The 19,294-nt window shown below is 39.9% G+C and overlaps 1 protein-coding gene across 1 annotated transcript; it reads right to left on the bottom strand.

The window, feature by feature from the left end:
* Positions 1–973: 973 nt before the first annotated feature.
* Positions 974–19,294, bottom strand: LOC102295999 (anthrax toxin receptor 1). The gene is made up of 18 exons (XM_005934628.3): positions 18,764–19,294; positions 16,002–16,073; positions 15,833–15,904; positions 15,646–15,727; positions 15,494–15,527; positions 15,166–15,245; positions 13,091–13,159; positions 12,045–12,125; positions 11,902–11,962; positions 11,445–11,543; positions 9,187–9,256; positions 8,912–8,990; positions 8,554–8,649; positions 8,389–8,430; positions 8,200–8,292; positions 3,919–4,083; positions 3,111–3,191; positions 974–2,404 (listed from the first exon to the last, which is right to left on the bottom strand). Exons 1-18 carry the CDS (start codon positions 18,961–18,963, stop codon positions 2,027–2,029), a joined length of 1,854 nt encoding a protein of 617 aa, XP_005934690.1. The 5' UTR covers positions 18,964–19,294; the 3' UTR covers positions 974–2,026.

Genomic DNA, 19,294 nt, shown 5'->3' with positions numbered 1-19,294 from the left:
TGCCTGTATCATTACTTCAAGCTGGTGGTGGTGATGTGATGGTGTTGGTAATATTTTCTTGGACCACGTTGGGGACCGTAGTAAAAATCAGGCATATTTAAAACGCCACAGCCTTTTTGAGTAATGCTGCTGACTCCATCCCTTTATGATCACAGTATATCCATCTTCTGATGGCTTCTTCCAATAGGGTGGATGTGCAGTCAACAAGCCGTGTGATGCTATCGTGTCAATATGGACCAAAATCATGAGGAGTGTTTCCAGCAGCTTGTGAATCTATGCCAGAAAGAATTAATGGGGGTCCAACCCAGTACTAGCAAGCTGTACCCTAATAAAGTGGTTGTGATTATATGTTCTGGTTTTGTAGTTTATTATAAATCCTTTCAGTAACTTATATATGCATGTATGTATATGTCCACATTTCAGCTGTAGGTGTTTTGCCACTGAAGCACAGCAGTAAAGTCCATCTGCCTCTTTTACTTCCCCATTCCCGCTGACTTCCATACATGGAAAAATTGGGCATTTTCTTTTCTTTTCTTTTCTTTTCTTTCTTTTTTTTACAAGGATTAAGAATCACTTCAGGCAGCTCACTTCCTCCGCTTCAAAGCTCATGGAGCCACTCAGAAAAGAAACCTTATTTTGATCTTTTCCACTTTTTCAGTCTTGCAGTCCCGAGCAAATGAGTATAGTTTTGTCCTTTTTAATTCATTTTTGTTTTTTATTCGAGTGTCCCTAATAAAATTGCATGTAATATACAGGTAGTTTTGAAGGCACATATTTCAGGTGTGGATTTGGGGATCTTGCTGAGTCATAACAAGTGATTCATAAGATGACTTTCTTTTAATATATATATGCTATGATACTAGTAGCTGTCTTCTCTCCACTGTGACAAGCCAAAATCTGTTTAGGCTTAACTGTTTATGCACACATTTATCGGGTTACGTGGTGATACTGAACATTACACACATCTACTACACACTTGAGAGGAGTTTATTCATTCAAAATGAATGGAAACATTTGCAGAGGTGCCTGTAGTGTACAAATTTCTGATAAAAATCTCTGACACGGGGCAAAAGAAGGAAAGGAAAGTTATCTTTAAAATGATTTATTGCACATCATAGTGGTGTGAACAAATCAGACGTAACATAAATCTGAGTCTGCCGTTCTGCCAGCTGAATCAGTCGCACAGTGACTTTCCAGAGGTCACATTTGTGACAGAACTTAAACAGCGTCACACGCTGCCAAACTCAGTGTCTGAATACTCGAACATCTCCGGTCTGCGAAAGAATTTATTTCCACACTGATGAGGCGAGTGGACCAGTTTCTCTGCAGCAAACAATGTTTGTGTCAGCAATGTGTAAATCTTAACTGTGGTAAATATGCTTATTTGTTTTCTTGCCAAAAGCTAGGTGAGGATATCAAAGCCACTCTCGTGCCTGTACGATGAATGTGAAGCTAGGGTGCAGTTAGCTTAGCTTAGCATAAACACTTGTAGCAAAACAGCTTGCCCAGCTCTGCTTACTTTAAAAAAAATTAACCCAAAAAACCTCAAAAATACTCATAGTATTAAAAACAATCAACTTCCATTAAATACAATGTGTGTACATGTATGTTTTTGTGATTCAAAGAACATTCATTCACAAAATATTGCTTCCTGGACCAACTCTCATGTATAAAACACATGATACCTTTGATGAAGCACTGGGTTTTCTGCTGTTCAAACTCGTGACAGTTTAAAGACAAAGGTTACAATTTTCATTGGTAATTTGAAATGTTTGACCAAATTATCTGATTTGAAGAGCAAAACTTCTTTAAAAAAAAGAAATGAATGCTAACTCCATTAGCCAAAGCTGTGCTCATTTACACCAAAAAATTTCACTTTTTAAACTTAAAAAAACAAAGTCACAGTTCATATCATGGCAGGTGTGGGCCATGAGTGGGTGATCACCAGGTGAAAAGACACAGTGAAAAGCCCTTTTTTAGGTTCCCGTTTGGAGCTGGGATCCTCCAGTATTTCAGTTCTTAGTTATCAGTGGTTGTCATGATTGGGGCGTGGAGGGGGCCGCGATGGAGGTGGTGCTCTACACGGAGGTGGACCCTGAGGTGGAGGCGGCAGAGAGCCGGTAGGAGACGGAGGAGCAGAGAGAGAGCTGTTGCTGGTTGAGGGCAGGGCTCTGTTTGGAGGTGGCGTGTACATGGGCGAGCTGGAGGAGGATGGCGGAGGAGTGGATGGCAGAGGAGGAAGGGTTGAAGTTGGAGAGGGGGGCAAGTGGGAGAGCTCGTTGCCCTCCGACAGACGGCGCTGGTAGCTGTGGGGCAAAGTGTAGACAGGTGTGGCGGGGTGTTTGTAGATGGGGTAGCGAGGAGCAGGATAGGATTTACTCCGGGTGAAGTTTATGCACCTGCCCTGTAATTAGAGCACAGGAAGTGTTCACGGCTCAATACAGAAGTTTGCTTTTGTTAAGTACTTCAACTGTACAGTGAGAGAGATGAAGAAAAAGGGCAATTAAGACAAGAAAAGTCCAACATCTCCTGTGGCACAGCAGTTAGCAGGTTTGGAGAGATACAGCTCTCAGATGGAAAGAGAAAATTCCACCATTACTTTGTGCTGTGGAAGAAAACAGCATTCCTGACAGGCCAGCCGTGCTGACGCTGGGAGTTTAGGAAGGCAGGCAACATCTACTCTTAATGATTTCTGCAGATGATGAAAGCAATGCTCCAGACAATGCTGCAGTTGTTTTCACTTTTGTCTACTCGCTGTGCCACTTGAGGGTTTCCTTGAAGTAAATACTCCTGTGATTTGAAGCGGCTTTGACTTAAAATGTTTAGTTTATTGGATAAGTGAAGTTAATGTCATGCAGATAAGATTCAAGGTTATTTTCCATCCACTCCACTTTTCTTTTTTTCCTTGTTTGATCCTGAACTTCAAACATTCCTATTTTCCAAAGATAATAAATTCAGACTCTTAAATGTCTTCCTGCCACAAGCTGAAATAGCTGGTTCGCAATCCTTTTATTATTTCAACGTGTGCTCATCTTACAAGCGTGAAATATCCAGTTGTGTTACCTTGCAGAGGAGGTTAAAATGTTACCTTTTATTTTCTCATGCCTCACCTTGTCTCCGGGATAAGGTCGCATTACAGACACTCTGTCGTAGCCTTTTCTCAGAAATACACACAGAGCATCCAGTTTGCCCTAAAGGAGGACGAATAAAAAAAACAAAACAGCATAAATAAATAAAAATACCAACAATCCCTTATCCACAGTTAATTGCCAGCCTGCCTCTGGAGCACTTTTGCTCCAGATTTATCTCAGGAGGCTTTAATATGACAAAGAGACAGATAAACAAAGAATGTATTTTGTTTGAAATAACACCCGCTCAACAAATTCCATATTCAGGGGTTAGCTCAGTGCATGTCTGGTTCCTATTACCATCCATCCAGCTGACTAATATGTGAGGAAACCAATTGTATTAACTGTTTCCTGGTCATACATAAAGTATTTTTTTCTGTGTTGGAAGACATATGTAAGGAAGGGTCCTACATGTCAAAGAAGAGCATCTGGAAACACTATTATCTATATATTACATATGTGATCCATGCCTTAGAATACATTTTATGGCAGTAATACATTTCTGTGTCATGGCCATGAGATTTAAAACTCTGGGAAAAGCCAGCAAGTAGAGCTGAGATGAAATTTTTTTTCAAAACAGGAAAGCTACAGTAATACTTTGGATTTATTTAACTCTTATTTAACCAGAAAGTGTAACTCTTGATATTAAGAATCTCTGTCGGGAGAGTGTATTAGACCAAAATAGCACGTTTTATTTATGGCAAGCAAGTCTACTGTAGAACACAGTGCACAGAAGGGCCATGAACAAACTGCCAAACAGATGGACATGAAAAGTGAAATACTGGAGCACCTTGATGGGCGAGTACCACTTGTGGGGTTGGGAAGATTTGTGTGAGTTGTAGTAATGCCGCAGTGGAGCAGGATCGTACTCCTGCGCGGGCATCACAACGCGAGCGTTTTTAGCCTTTTCCAGTTTGGCTCCTTCTTCAGTCGATCCTTTATCTCCCCATCGAACCTGAAAAGAAAGAAAAGCTTTGTGTTTCAGACAGCCACGTTAGTATGGAGCCTCCAGTGGTCTCCAACGGTGGTAAAAAAGCTCCACAACTCAGACAGAGAATGGATGAAGGGGTGATAGAAGATAAATAAGGATTTTGTCATCAGTCATGCAAAGCTTCTCTAGTAGAGTCCAAGAGGAAAAATATGAAGCCAGAAAAAAGTGAAAAGTTGGACCAAAGTTGTGATTCTGGAGAACTGACAAGATCTGAGCCAATAAAATCACATCCAGTGGGTTCTAGTTTTACCACTGCCTCTGCACGTGTGTCAGGGTGCCTGAATGTGACTGCTGTAAATGAGGTTTGTGTTTGACACAATGTGCCGCATTTCCTTTTACTCAAAGAAACAAAAAAATCTCTTTCGTTGTACGTTAACATGTTTTGAAGCATTCCTGTGTGGGTTTTAATTAAAGCCAGTCCACTGAAGTCCACAAGATCTCAAAACACACACACACAAAAGTAGCTCCTTTGGCTCTGACTTGAATAGTTTCAATTTGCGACACAAGTTTTACATTTAGGTTTTATTTCTAAACCTTCAAGAGGATATAGAGCATTAAGTCTCAAACCATATTCACTAAGAAATCTTAAGATTCAACAAGAGCCCAACTGAGTTTTTCTCTAACGCAAATATCTCGATTCTCAGAGTCACCAATAAAGCTAAAAAAGGAACCCGGCACAGTAAGAGTGAAAGCATTTCTGTCAAAGCAGCCTTGAACGTTGATTACTCAAATTCACTCCCTTTCAGCTGCACCAGACAAGCCACCAAGGCTTTAACTTGGCAGAAAAGGCACATAAATGAAGCTGTGCATACTTTCCGTAGCTGGTTTTGGAAGTGTTCACAGCAAAGACTCTTCAGACTTCACAACCAGTCTGTTAAAAAAAAACAACCCAAAACTTCACACTGACTGGGTGACAACTGTCTCCTTGACCTTATCCTCCCAAACCACGCACACATCTGGTCCTCTCTGGTCTGAAGATTCTGTTGTCTTCCTCCTCCTCCTCTCACATTTCAGCGTACACTGGGAACAGCTTGCTTGCTCTTATCTCAACACCATGAACCAAACTGCTCCACTCTTTGGAGCACTTATGCCGACTTCGCAGTTTATTGTGCACAGGGCCTCATCTTAACTCTTTCTGTTTCTCAGAGCTAATCACGACAACAAAGTGACTCAGTGCCGTCCAGCACAGAGTCGCATACTCATCTCTTTCAAAGGCTGACTTGCTTCCTGTTTTCTTGTGTATGCTTGCTGTACTACTGTTTGATCTCATTCCCGTCTTTGAGCATTCACTTTCAGCTGAATGCCGGAGTGAAGCTTGCCACGTGTATATCAGTGAGGCTGAAACCAGTCAGCAGTAGAGCAGGGCGATATGACCAAAAATATTTATCACGATATACATTTGAAAATTTGCGATAACGATATAACTGACGATATAATTGAAAGTAGACAAAATACTTTACAACTCCTCAACGTGCAAAAAACAAACAAACATCAATGTATTTTCACTTAAACAAGCAGCTGTTTTTTGTGTATTAAAGTTATATAAAAATTTTGCAGTGCAAATGCAAATTCCTTGCTGACAGTTAAACCAAAAGGCATTTCCAGTGGAAATTGTCCGACATATCCTCAGCATAACCATGTATAATATCCACAAAACTTAAAAAGAGGTTATACACATACAATACGGTAATATTATGTTGAAACGCAGTACGTATCACTCCGCGAGGCTCCTGCCTACGATGCTCCGACAATCCATCAAGCGGTGCGGCTTCGTAGCTTAGCAAAGTCGTACTAAAACATTTGACAGATTTTCGAGCGCCGTGTACCACATAAAATTGTTTCGAGGTCAGTAAACACAACCAGATTTCATACATAAGGCACACAGGATTATAAGGGGCACTGTCGATTTTCAGAAAAATCAAAGGATTGATTTTAGGTGTGCCGTATTTTCCAAAAAACATGGTAATAACGACGGCCCGCTAGCATGCTCTACCAAAAATAGTGCTTTGTTGTGTATCTGACGGACGAAAGCTAAACCAGTTCCACACCACTGAAGCTGCAGCATTTTTACAAACCAATTCTGGTTCATCCGTTTCATTCAACGATCCACTTTCGCTCTTCTCATTCTGCGTCGCCGCCATGTGCGTATGTAAACAAAGGCACTGCGCATGCGCGTTTTACCCATATTCTATAGCGATATTTCATTTTCTTATCGTTGCCCAACATTACACCGGTATTACCGTGAACGGTATGATATGGCCCAGCCCTAGTCAGCAGCACCAAATAAAATGTACAATCACATTGGAACATTTTAATTTCATTTTCACTTGTGTAAGATTCAACAAGAGCCCGATGTTTTTAAGTTGCCAAGCAACTTAAAAACTCAAATAGCATGCAATCTAGCACACAAGCAGACTGGTAACTATATAAGTATATAGTCACAGGGTTTTTGACCGACATAGTAGTATTAGTTGTATTAGTTGTAATAGTCGCCCGAGTGCTTTCATATTTTCATGTTCTCATGCCCCTCTGTGTTGCCTTGTTAAGTCTTAGTATTCTTGTCTGTTTTTTTGTTTTTTTTGGTCCTGTTTTACTTTCAACGTGAGTTTTTTTTGTTTTCTGTGTTAATTTTGCTTCCTGTATGACTTCCTGGTTCCCTCTTTGTTTCCACCTCATTCTCCTCCTGCGTCTAACCCCAGTCAGCCCTTTGTTTATGCGTGCATCTACATATTGCCCTCATACTGTGAAGAAACAATATTTTTCCATCTTCTTCTGTTTGCTTACCCTAATGTCGGCACTCAGGATGAGCGGTCACAGGAAGCTGATTATCAGCTTGTTAATTTAACCAAATGGTACACATTAAAGGAGCATCTGACTAATCACAAACAGTGTAGTGTACAGCGTGACAAGCAGCTGATTTTACCAGTGAAAATGAAACTATAATATTAGAAAAATATGACGATGTTAAACATACAATACAGACTGAATATAACACAGCTGCTACAGGTGTGGATGTGTATTGGAGGAAAAGCACTGTTCAGTATTTTGGTAATAAAAGTGCTGCATGAACGTGTGAGGCCTTTAAACATTTTGGACTGTAAGGCTGGAGAAGACCTACTATATTAATAAAGTCACTCTATTTGAAGCCTGGCAAAAATATCAACTGTGTAGGTTGACAGACTTATCAACATCACAATACTATCATTAAGACACAGGAGAATGAGATGGATTAGAATTTTTGTTCCATTAATGCGTGTAAGACAGTTCAAGTTTCAATTCTTTCAGCTGCAGCCCCGTTTATGCTAAATGATGGCAGTTTGACTTAAAATCCACAAATGCAAACAGATGTCCTGTATTATATAATAATGCTTATAAACAGAAACAATTCTTTGCAACCAACAAGGAAAGTCAATGAGTCAGATTTGAAACTTTAAATGCTACTGAAAAACAGAGGGTGTGAGGGCTCTTCCAGGAATACTGATGCTATTTTCCAGAGAATGGATTGGTCAGTAGGTCGTGACTTCATGGTGCTTCTACAGTTACCATGGTGATACAACCCAATAAAGAAGTGATCTGTATTTGTAGTCCAGAAAACCCAGGGTTAACAATTACAGAGATAAGCCCAGATCCTGCTCTGCAGTACAGACCTCTGGCTGCACTCCTTAGATTCTTTAGTATTCCTCATATTCCTCTTTGTATCCTCCTTTTGGACTGTTTATTTTGGATTCTGGCATAAGCTACAATGAAACGGATCAGCCTTCGTTAAACATTCGTTCTTCTGCTTCCCACACTTTTGGATCCTAAATCTCCTCTCAACAATCCCCATTAGGACATAGCTCCATGATAGAGTTTAATCGCATTAAATAGAGTTTAATCCTGGAGATAATTCAGTTAAATAAAAGAAAACAAAGAAAATCACATTTTTTGGCTGGTTGATTAATTTAAACTGTACAGCCAAGAATTTGATTTCTATTAGCCAGCATGAGCAACTGGTCGATACTTGTTGTTAATGGGAAATATGCACCATAGTTATTATACATATGCAGTACTGATCTATTTACAGTTTGCTTTCTGGATTACCTCCATTCTCTTGATACCCCCGACTCCACGGCCTCCGTAGTATGACGCATCTACCGTGGGCCACCTCTTCTTTGGAAAACCATCTTCATCATCCTAAAGAAAAAAAATAGGCATACGTTATTTCTAAGAAAGGGAAATTTAGGAAGGAACTTTAAAAAAAAGAATAGAAAAAAGAAACACTCCACTTACAGAAATGTCCTCTATTACTGGTGGAGGTGCCTCATGGATGACCTGCAAACCAAAAAGACAGTGCCTGATTTTTGTTATCGCACCAAAGAGCAACAACAGGAATCATGTAATTGTGAAAATAAGCATCGCTAATTTAGTTGGGATGTAAGTTTTTCATGATCATACCACGGTGCAGCAGAGAGGCCAAAACCACCACAGCAGAGCGATGGTCAACAGGAGCAGCAGGATCAGAAGCGCGATGGCCACAAAGGTCCCGTTAGACTACAAACAAAATGACATATTGAGGATATGTTGCTCATAGATACACTATTTATATTCATCCACTAATGAACTGCAGAACACTGTGGCAGTGGGTCGAGCGGTTTAACCTGCATAATGTGCGTGCGAGATGACAAATTTCTGTGACGTTATGTCATTATGTGCAAATTCTCCTTCTAAGTCAATAAAGTTCTTCACATACTTTTAGCCATGAGGTAATGTGTGGGGATTGTTTTTGTCCCCTCCTGGTTTCCATTATACTTACACAAGCTACTGCAGTGATTGTGACAGAGCTTGAGATGAAGCTCAGGCCATTATTCATGCTGACGTGGAGAGTGGCAGACCTGTAGAAAAGGTAAGAGCGTAACTAGGACTCGGTTTGCATACTTAGTGCTCATAGATGTTTACTGCAATTATAAATAACGATACAGATGAAAACGCTTTCATGCTGTCAAGCTGTCAAGCTGTGTATACTGCTTACACTTTGATAAGAAGTAATGAAGCTCATTAAAGTTTCCTGCAGCAGCAGTGATTACTTACGTTCCCTGTTTTTCCAGAACAGGAGCTGGGCACAAAAGGTAGGTATCTCTCACCACCAAAGGTCTTTTCACTGTGCAAAATGAAATAATGTGAAAATTTATATTTAGCACTGCACACAGCAAAGTAAACTACACGTTACGTGGGTATCCATGATGAAAGAGAAAGCTGTGAGTGATGCAAAGGAAAAATTTACTTCACTTTCCTCTTGCAGTCCTGTAACTTTAGGAGATTCAAACCTCAAAATATCTTCTTTTTTTTGAATTCCTGGACTTCCTGCTCTTATGGAAAATGAAGCAAATGAGGGAGGGCTGTGGTTTATTTACCCTGGCTGAGCGAGTGTCTGGAGTGTGCAAAGACAGTGCTCGTCTCTGATGAGATCCACATTCCCCTTTAGACATCTGAGATGCGTAAAGCGCTATACCAGCTGATTAAAAGGAGAGGAAGAGTGCGCTGATGGCTTTTCATGAGGGCGAGGATTTACATCGCCAACAAAGAGCTGCTGTCCCCCACCCATCGTACTCCCATGCTGGCCAAAGTAAATTTAGCACAATGAAGAAAATGCTGAGGGCAATCCCTAAATAATACATTCTGCTGATCATTTAAAGGATAATTGTTGGCTGAACCGATTCACACATTTTTCTTTCTGCAAACACCAACCACGAACTGTATATAAAAGATGGCTGTTACTCCCAGCTCTGGAAAGTGAAGTATTTGCAGAAGGTCCTTGACTCTGTATTAATCCTAATAACCAGACCCCTCTGGGTATCAGAGACCACTGACAACTCTCGACAGGTAAATGATTGTATTGCTCATTTGCTTTTTAGCCCCAGTAAACATTTTCCTAATAATTTTATCTCCTCAATCATCAATCACTAGTTTCAAAACATGCTAAATAAAAAATTAAGATAAAAAATGGTTCCAGTTTCCAATTTCTTCCCCCTGACTATTCAGCTGTAAGTGGTGGTGTAAAATTACAGAGCAGGGTCCCTGAGTGCTGAGGGGCAAAAAGCAGAAACATGCTATCCTGCAATAAAAGTATGTTACCTGCAAACTTTAAACAAACTCATTTTCTTCCTCTGTTTCCAGTCTATATAAAGAGCAAAGCTAACTCCACTCTACGTTAAGAAGCTTATGTTTTAGTTCAATAAGGAGAATCTCTAATCCCTCATCTAGCTGCTTTCCTGGGTGCTTGACTGCTCGGCTATTCTTTACGTCAATTCCACTTTCTCACACTGTCAAACTCCATGCTGACATCATTGCTGTAGTCCAATCATTTTCTTTATATCTCGGTGCTCTTCTGTCCTTCTGCCTTTTGGATCTCATTTGTGCATCTGCCTTCTCTCCATAACCACTTCAGCCTGGTCGCTCAGACCTCCACCCAAGCCTCCGTCTTCATCACACCAGCATCTCAACTTCAGGAAATCCTGTTCTAATTGCAATGGATTCTGTTTATTGAATTCAATAAGCATGCTTAATACTGCCAAATGATCTCTCCTGATTGAAATAGTTAAATACATCAGAGTGTCTGACTTTCTGCAACAAAGTGTGTCTTTGAAAGAATATTTCAAAGTGAGAAACTATTCATTTAGGTATAGTTATAACCCAAAAAAGTGGATTTCTGAAAACATATCATTGCTACATCCAGATGCAAGCATCAAGATATAGTTATAACCCTCATCACTTGTCTTTTTACAGCATTAATGAAGAAGTTATAGAAGGCATCTGTTTGAGTTTGTGCACACTGACTGGGTGGAGGTGGATTTCATTGTCCAAAGCAATGACTGAATATAAACAGAAGAGTTTTAGTCTTGTTGGGGCAGAGCTCCATAATAAGCTCACACGTGTAAGATATTATACACTTCAAAATATGATTTCGCAAAAGTTTTAGCAAATAGTTACAGGCACAAAGTAAGATCAGTAAGCCTATATTCACTCTAGTTTTGCTTTGTGTTTTGGTCTTTAGCAATTACTCATAGAAGTATTTGGCTCTGTAGCCTCATCACATTCACCAACTGGTTGCCAGTCTTGCCAGTCTGCTGTTTAGCCCTCAGCATGTATCACTGCCTCAGTAACGTTAGTAATTAGTCAAAACAAATCAATGAGAGAGAAAGCTGCAATGAAGCTCTATGAAAAATGAGAGGGCTGGAGAGCTGGGTAACATAATGGTGTGATGGTTTAAATAAATAAAGTCTGCATGGGAGAGGTGAAATTACAGCTAAGAATGAATTAAAATGAAAAACTTTGCAAGTGCTACTTACTCAAAGTAACAGTGTCGTTGATCCAGAAGCTGCAGAGAACTTTCTGTACATCTCGGGCATGAAGGAAACCATTTCCACTCACCACCACCTGGAAGGTTTCTGAAGTGGGATTAAATTGATCATTTAATCAACTTTTGTCTTTGTGGTAAATTTGGAATACTATAGAGTGAGTTTTAGGGAGGGAAGTGCTCTCAGTAGGACTACTGGTCCATACCGATGCTACAGTACTGTTATGTCATAGTATAATGTCATAATATCTGATATAGATGATGAAAACTTTTATGGGCCTAAGATGTACCTGTGTGCCAAGTTTGGTTGCTAAACTGTGGTTTTAGTAATTGTCTGTGTATAATTTGGAGTATATATCAAAAGTAACGATCAAGTGTAAGTAGAAAGGTGTATGTATACATCAAGCTTTTGCATTTTGAGACAGTATTTTGAGTTCAAGTTTCTTCACCTCCTTCACAGATGCTGGAGGGCTCGACAGCTAGGATTTCAATACATGATCTCTTTAGGATCTGAAAGAGAAAATAATATCAGAAGCTTAACTTAGTGCAGGACCTTCCACTGATATAATGCGATCTTATTGTGTTTTAGTACCGAGTCTATGACGCCTTGCAGTGCTTGAAATCCATCATTCACAGGGAAGACGTGATCCTTGCTGTCAGCTATCGTTGAAAGCTGTGGAGAAATATGTCTACATGGTTAAATTGTTCTTTAGCTGACTGATTAATTGATCTTCTAACTGTTAACCCTTTAAGACCTACCATAGAACCAAGTCCACCAGGGCTTATATCATATCATAGTTGCTATACATCAATACAACCATTATAGCCCAAATTTTAATAATATGTATGCAGTACATTTATAGTAATTACATAAATTGCAAAAAAGTGCAATAAACTACAAAACAATTGAAAATCGTTTTTGTTTTTTTTTAACATATATTTCTAGTTAGAGAAATTTAAGAGGCTTATCCCTCAAAACTGTAAATACAAAAAAGTTGCACAAAATAGTTTCCCACCACAGGAAATTTAGTTTGAGTGTCTTCATAGTTTTATTTTTGAAATACACCAATTTTTATATAATGCAGGAAAAACGAAAATAAATATTATAATGCAAATTTGCAAAAAAACAGCACATGCATCAAAGTAAACTATTTCCAGCAGTGCAATATGAGTCTTAAGCATCCAAGAAATGACACAGAAAGTCATAAAGTCAAACATAACTTTTAAAAACACCAGTACAGGCTCGCTAGGCCCTGATGGTAAAAAACTACATTTCCGCAAAATGGCGTCACTTCCGGCTTCGGGCAGGTCATGATGGACACGCGATAGTTCGTGCTGATGGACGTAGGAAGTGTTACAGACAGCTGATCAGATCAGCAAAGCGTGTTTCTGGAATATTGTGTTTTTGTTCCTGCAAGTGCTTTTTATGAAGTTTTTGCAAAGCTTTATGTGGAAGGAAACTGTGACCTAGGACAAGCTGATGGCACAAGATGTAAGTACAACTCCTCCGGTTTCATATGCAAAAAAAATTATTGCGCTAGCTCACGTGGTTGCAGTGCTACTGGGATTTAAAAATAGTTAAGCAAAACAGAGCGCGCCCTCTCCGACCGGCTTTAAAGGGTTAACTGTTAGATTTACCTGGGTTTCATTAAAGTCTTTTACTCCCACACAGTACACAGTGGCACCCAGTTGCCGTGCTCTGCCAGCCTGAGAGAAAGTGAGACATTAAACAGAATAAACAAGCTACAGTGAAATGGTGAACGCTCACTGAATCACATTAGAATTTGGTTGGGCTGAAACTTAAAAGCTCCATCAGCTATATTGTAGTTATTCTCATGTCACTGACAACTGCTGGGAACATCTGGAAGTAATGCACAAGAGGTTTCTGTTATCGACAGTATATGAAAGATGTACATAGCCACTGTGACATCACCTGTGGCTATTGCTGCAGGGAGTGCAGAATTATTAGGCAAATGAGTATTTTGTCCACATCATCCTCTTCATGCATGTTGTCTTACTCCAAGCTGTATAGGCTCGAAAGCCTACTACCAATTAAGCATATTAGGTGATGTGCATCTCTGTAATGAGAAGGGGTGTGGTCTAATGACATCAACACCCTATATCAGGTGTGCATAATTATTAGGCAACGTCCTTTCCTTTGGCAAAATGGGTCAAAAGAAGGACTTGACAGGCTCAGAAAAGTCAAAAATAGTGAGATATCTTGCAGAGGGATGCAGCAGTCTCAAAATTGCAAAGCTTCTGAAGCGTGATCATCGAACAATCAAGCGTTTCATTCAAAATAGTCAACAGGGTCGCAAGAAGCGTGTGGAAAAACCAAGGCGCAAAATAACTGCCCATGAACTGAGAAAAGTCAAGCGTGCAGCTGCCAAGATGCCACTTGCCACCAGTTTGGCCATATTTCAGAGCTGCAACATCACTGGAGTGCCCAAAAGCACAAGGTGTGCAATACTCAGAGACATGGCCAAGGTAAGAAAGGCTGAAAGACGACCACCACTGAACAAGACACACAAGCTGAAACGTCAAGACTGGGCCAAGAAATATCTCAAGACTGGTTTTTCTAAGGTTTTATGGACTGATGAAATGAGAGTGAGTCTTGATGGGCCAGATGGATGGGCCCGTGGCTGGATTGGTAAAGGGCAGAGAGCTCCAGTCCGACTCAGACGCCAGCAAGGTGGAGGTGGAGTACTGGTTTGGGCTGGTATCATCAAAGATGAGCTTGTGGGGCCTTTTCGGGTTGAGGATGGAGTCAAGCTCAACTCCCAGTCCTACTGCCAGTTTCTGGAAGACACCTTCTTCAAGCAGTGGTACAGGAAGAAGTCTGCATCCTTCAAGAAAAACATGATTTTCATGCAGGACAATGCTCCATCACACGCGTCCAAGTACTCCACAGCGTGGCTGGCAAGAAAGGGTATAAAAGAAGAAAAACTAATGACATGGCCTCCTTGTTCACCTGATCTGAACCCCATTGAGAACCTGTGGTCCATCATCAAATGTGAGATTTACAAGGAGGGAAAACAGTACACCTCTCTGAACAGTGTCTGGGAGGCTGTGGTTGCTGCTGCACGCAATGTTGATGGTGAACAGATCAAAACACTGACAGAATCCATGGATGGCAGGCTTTTGAGTGTCCTTGCAAAGAAAGGTGGCTATATTGGTCGCTGATTTGTTTTTGTTTTGTTTTTGAATGTCAGAAATGTATATTTGTGAATGTGGAGATGTTATATTGGTTTCACTGGTAAAAATAAATAATTGAAATGGGTATATATTTGTTTTTTGTTAAGTTGCCTAATAATTATGCACAGTAATAGTCACCTGCACACACAGATATCCCCCTAAAATAGCTAAAACTAAAAACTACTTCCAAAAACATTCAGCTTTGATATTAATGAGTTTTTTGGGTTCATTGAGAACATGGTTGTTGTTCAATAATAAAATTAGTCCTCAAAAATACAACTTGCCTAATAATTCTGCACTCCCTGTACAGTAGTTCAGCATGCATTCACACTTTAGGTTCTCTAATGTTCTAATAGTGTTTTGAGCAATATAGTGAGAAGGAAATACGCAGTACGCTGTATTTACATTATCTTGTGCTTCGTACTAAAACAGGCTTTAAATTTCTATTTAAGTTAATAATTGTTCATAAACTTCTTAATTAAGTTTTAGTAAGTTTCTTTTCACACGGATTCTTCTACCTCTCTTTGAGCCAGGTCAAACTGATTTTCTCTCAGTTCACCGTCCGTCAGGGCAATGATGACACTGGCTGTCCGGTAACCTACAGCACAGAAGGAAGAGCTGTTAAAATGCTAAAAAGAAAAAAAAATCTTTGAGAGCACAATCTCTAAGTTGGAAAAATATTTTGAACATATTTGTGATGTGAAGAGCAGCTGTGTTTCTATTGTTTCCTTATAGAGTGATTCTAACGTGTCTGAATTAGGAGTGAAATTAATTTTAATGTTCGGGTCAAAGACTTTACTATGATTAAGTGTTAAAAAAAAGAAAAGAAAGAAAAAATCTACTTACCATCTCCAGTCCCATAGTATATTTGCTCGCTGGCCTGAGAGGGAAGTTTTGAGGCGTCAGTGGCTATAAACTTTAAAAAGGCCTCATTTAAAGGCTCAGATGCCATACTGTTGGGTAGGGTCCGTTTTTCATTGACTTTACAGATGACTTACCCTTTGAAATCCTCTGTGCATGAAGGTGTCTCCGCCTGGCTGCACCATACGTAACTCCTCCAGTCCCGCCCGAATCTGATCTCTGATTATTGACACGTGAAAAGGGACAAAAACTACTGATCAGAAGGGGATGATACAACAAAATAAAAAGAATTATTAAATTTAGGTGTGTTAGTATATGTGCCACCTGTCTTCTGTTAGAGGCATGAGAATCCTTCCTTCTGTTGAAAATACAATAAAAGACATCCGCAGCTGAGGACTGGGAAAACAAAAACACCGGAGATGATTGTTACATGTTTTTATGTTCTCTTCCCCCCCTTTACTCTTATAGTGTCACGGCTTGTGCGTAACTGTACCTGATAAACTTGTGAGCCAGATGATCGACAAAGTAATAGATCTCATTCCAGTAATGCTGCACACTGCCAGACCTGAAACAAAGATTCAGCGGTTTCAGTGACACACAGGAGCTTTGGCACAAAAAAGTCAATTCACAATTGACTGAAAAAGACATGCAACACAATTGACTAAGAAAGAACTTAGAAATACTCTAATAGTGAACAACTTAATGCTGTTATACTGTTGTTTAGCTTCTTCGCTTCCAGAATTAGGAAGAATAAAAAGGGAGTCATCAAAACAGACAAGAAAAGCGTGACATTAAAAGCTGAAAGACGGAAACACTGAATATCTGTGAAATTGTGGAAACTGCCTGTAAAGTCTAGATCTCCTTATAACCCTGTAATGTGATGTAATTAAAGATTGTCTTTGCACTGCATACAATATAATAGCTTTTGCTGGCTGAAAGAAGGACTGGAGTCTATTCTCACTGACAGTGAGCAGCAGTGATGGAGAACACTGTGGACACTTATTAAAGGAGTTTTAGTTAGAGAGTATTCTTATTGTGATTATCGGCTATCACCTGAATCTTTTTGTGTAAAAATATTTTAGAAAAAAGAGGAAATTACTGGTGTTGAGTGCTTGAAAAGAAGGTGACTGGACTTCTTTTTGGCTCGTGAAGATGTTTTTAACTTTTCATCCACAAGGCTTCTTCAGTTCTAAAACAGCTGTCTAAGAGTCCAGGTATTTAACCTGTAGTGGGGACAATCCGTTGTCCGCTTGTCCCCTGTCCACTCAACTGAGCTTTAGCTGTTGTGGACACCAAATTATGGAATCAGTGTGAACAACTGATATTTTCAAACAGCTTCTAGAATCATAAATATTCTCCAAGACATTTTAAGTTTAGTACCAGAGGTCTTGCCAGTTTCAATCATTTTTTAACCTCCTTATTTTTTTATTCATTTTTTTCCATTTTATTTCTTATACATTTTATTGTCTATTTATTTCCATTTTGTATGTCTTGCTGTTATTTATTTTCCTTTTAGTATATGTTTGTTTTAGTTTTTTATTGCTCTTTTTTTTTTTTTTTTAACTAGAAAGCACTTTGTTCAGCTATGTTGTTATGCTAAATAAGGTTGGATGGGACTGGTATGCTATTCTTGGTATATTATTCATAAAAAAAATCTCACTTTTTTATGTGACTTTATTGCCCACTTTTACTCCAAGCCAAAGTTATAGTTCCACTTGATCCTTACATGGCTTCCTCCTGGGTCCAGGTTTTGCAACAGGTGCAGACCAACATAAACAACCAGCTGATTTCTCTAAGTGGAAGGCTGTAATTAAAGAGACTCGCGGAGCAAATATGCACAACTTCTTGTGGCCCCTTTCTCTCTCTGCACTCTCCCTTCACCTCCTCCCTTATGTTTTCATTTATCCTGTGATGTGAGTCGCAGTGCAGAGACAGCCAAACACTCGGGATCTTTGGAACATCTGGCTCTAATGGAGAAAGGGTTCTGCAGACCGAAGCGCAGAGAGATGAAATTGGGTCTGGATGTGGGCAGCGCCTGTCAGCGAAGAGCGGCCGCTTTTGGAAAACAGGAATCCCTGCAGGGCAGTTTATCATCCGCTGATGAATGCATGAAGATGTCACCGTGTAAACATACTTCATGTCAGTTCTTACAACTTTGAGGTGATTTGCAAAAAGAAAACGATATGCGTGTTTTTGATGTATGTATGCACGGCTCTTTTAAGAGAGAATTTATGAAACAGCACACTGATGTGACTTGACCTGTTCAACAGTGTCATGTTAGCCTCATGACATTTAATTGAACCCTTATGTGAGCTCTTGGCATTTGAGTCTCTTATAACCCGCGACTGTTTCCTTGAATAAAATGGGACGATACCGCAATAGCAGCTGAGAACAATAAGTATTCTAAGATAAGTACTATAATATCACTTAAGCCATTTAAGACAAAAAACAACATTTTTTATATGAATAGAAATATTTTGGGGTTTCACATTGTACAAAATAACACATTTAAAGGCTTTATTTTAGACTCTGAAACTCCAATTGGTGTTTTTCACCATGTTGGCCTTTATATACAGCATACATCTTATTAACCACTGAATGCTCTTTACCCTGCAATCCACACTCATTCATTCACAGATATTCATATAGTGCTTTTTCTTCAATGCATACGTCAAACATACTGACACAGATTGTGGCAACAGGGGCCACTTTACCTCCTAAGCTGTTTGCACAGTGATTCAAAGCTACTGATCACCTAGAAAATCAGTTGATAACTCATTCAGTTTTAAGTTGATGGTGTAGGTCACAGCAGCAATGAGTTTGTATCTCACAATGCAAATGCAATATCATGACTTGGAGTTTTGAACTGTTGTGGCAGGTACATCATTAGGAAATTAGCAAATCTGATGACTGAGTCTGTTCTTTTTAATTCAGGTTTCTACTGGTGTGATCAGAAAGTCTCAAGCTGGTGACATTTCAAAATTAAAAATGCATTATATGCATGTCACTTACGGTCACATTCGATTCAGTTTCTATTTGGAATCCAGACCCTACCTTCAGCTTTATAAAGGCCTTAATATTTCAGTAGGCTAAAACATGCTAGTTACATCACATTAGCATATTTTTGTCAGGCAATTAGCAGCCCATCATTGCCACTGGATGACAGTTTGAATGATGGGTGCACCTGTGCCTTCAAAAAGCACCGATGAGTCACACAGATCTCTTCTGTGATCAAGTAAAAATAAAAGCACTCACTTGTCCAAAACAAAGTAGAGGTCAAATCCTCCATAGCACGATGACCCGGCTTGTCTCCTCTCAAATAGCTGAGCTGTGCTGCCAGCCGCCAGGACTGCCACCAGTACACCCAGTTCCACACAAAGCACGACCCGCCTGCACCAGCACTGGGGCATCACTCCAAATTCGGGAGAGCAATCAGCCTGGGAGATGGTAAACATAAATATTGTCTCAGGATGAAGGATTTTTCTTTTCCTGGTGGCTCCTCTCCTTACAGCGCTCTGGAGGTTTCAGCCATACAGACTGAGGGATGAAGAGAGCTCTCCTCCTGATCAGGGTCCCATCTCCTCAGGAGCAGATGTGTGGTGGCAGAGGAGGAGTGAGGCTTGTGGGACTGAGTCTTTGACTCCCACTCACATCACACTTGTAGAAAACTTTGCTAAGAGTTTGCACAGCAAAACAAAACTCTCACGCATAGGTGCTTCCTCTCTTCTCAGAGTGTTTCTCTGACTGACTCCACAGCTTTGTCCAGGTATTTGTTTTCACTCATAC

This window comes from Haplochromis burtoni, unplaced genomic scaffold, assembly GCF_018398535.1.
Source record: "Haplochromis burtoni strain Fernald_Lab_line unplaced genomic scaffold, NCSU_Asbu1 Contig_182, whole genome shotgun sequence".
NCBI classification, from domain to species: domain Eukaryota; kingdom Metazoa; phylum Chordata; class Actinopteri; order Cichliformes; family Cichlidae; genus Haplochromis; species Haplochromis burtoni.
The sequence above is the reverse complement of the archived record's forward strand: the minus strand, read 5'-3'. Positions and strand labels throughout refer to the sequence as shown.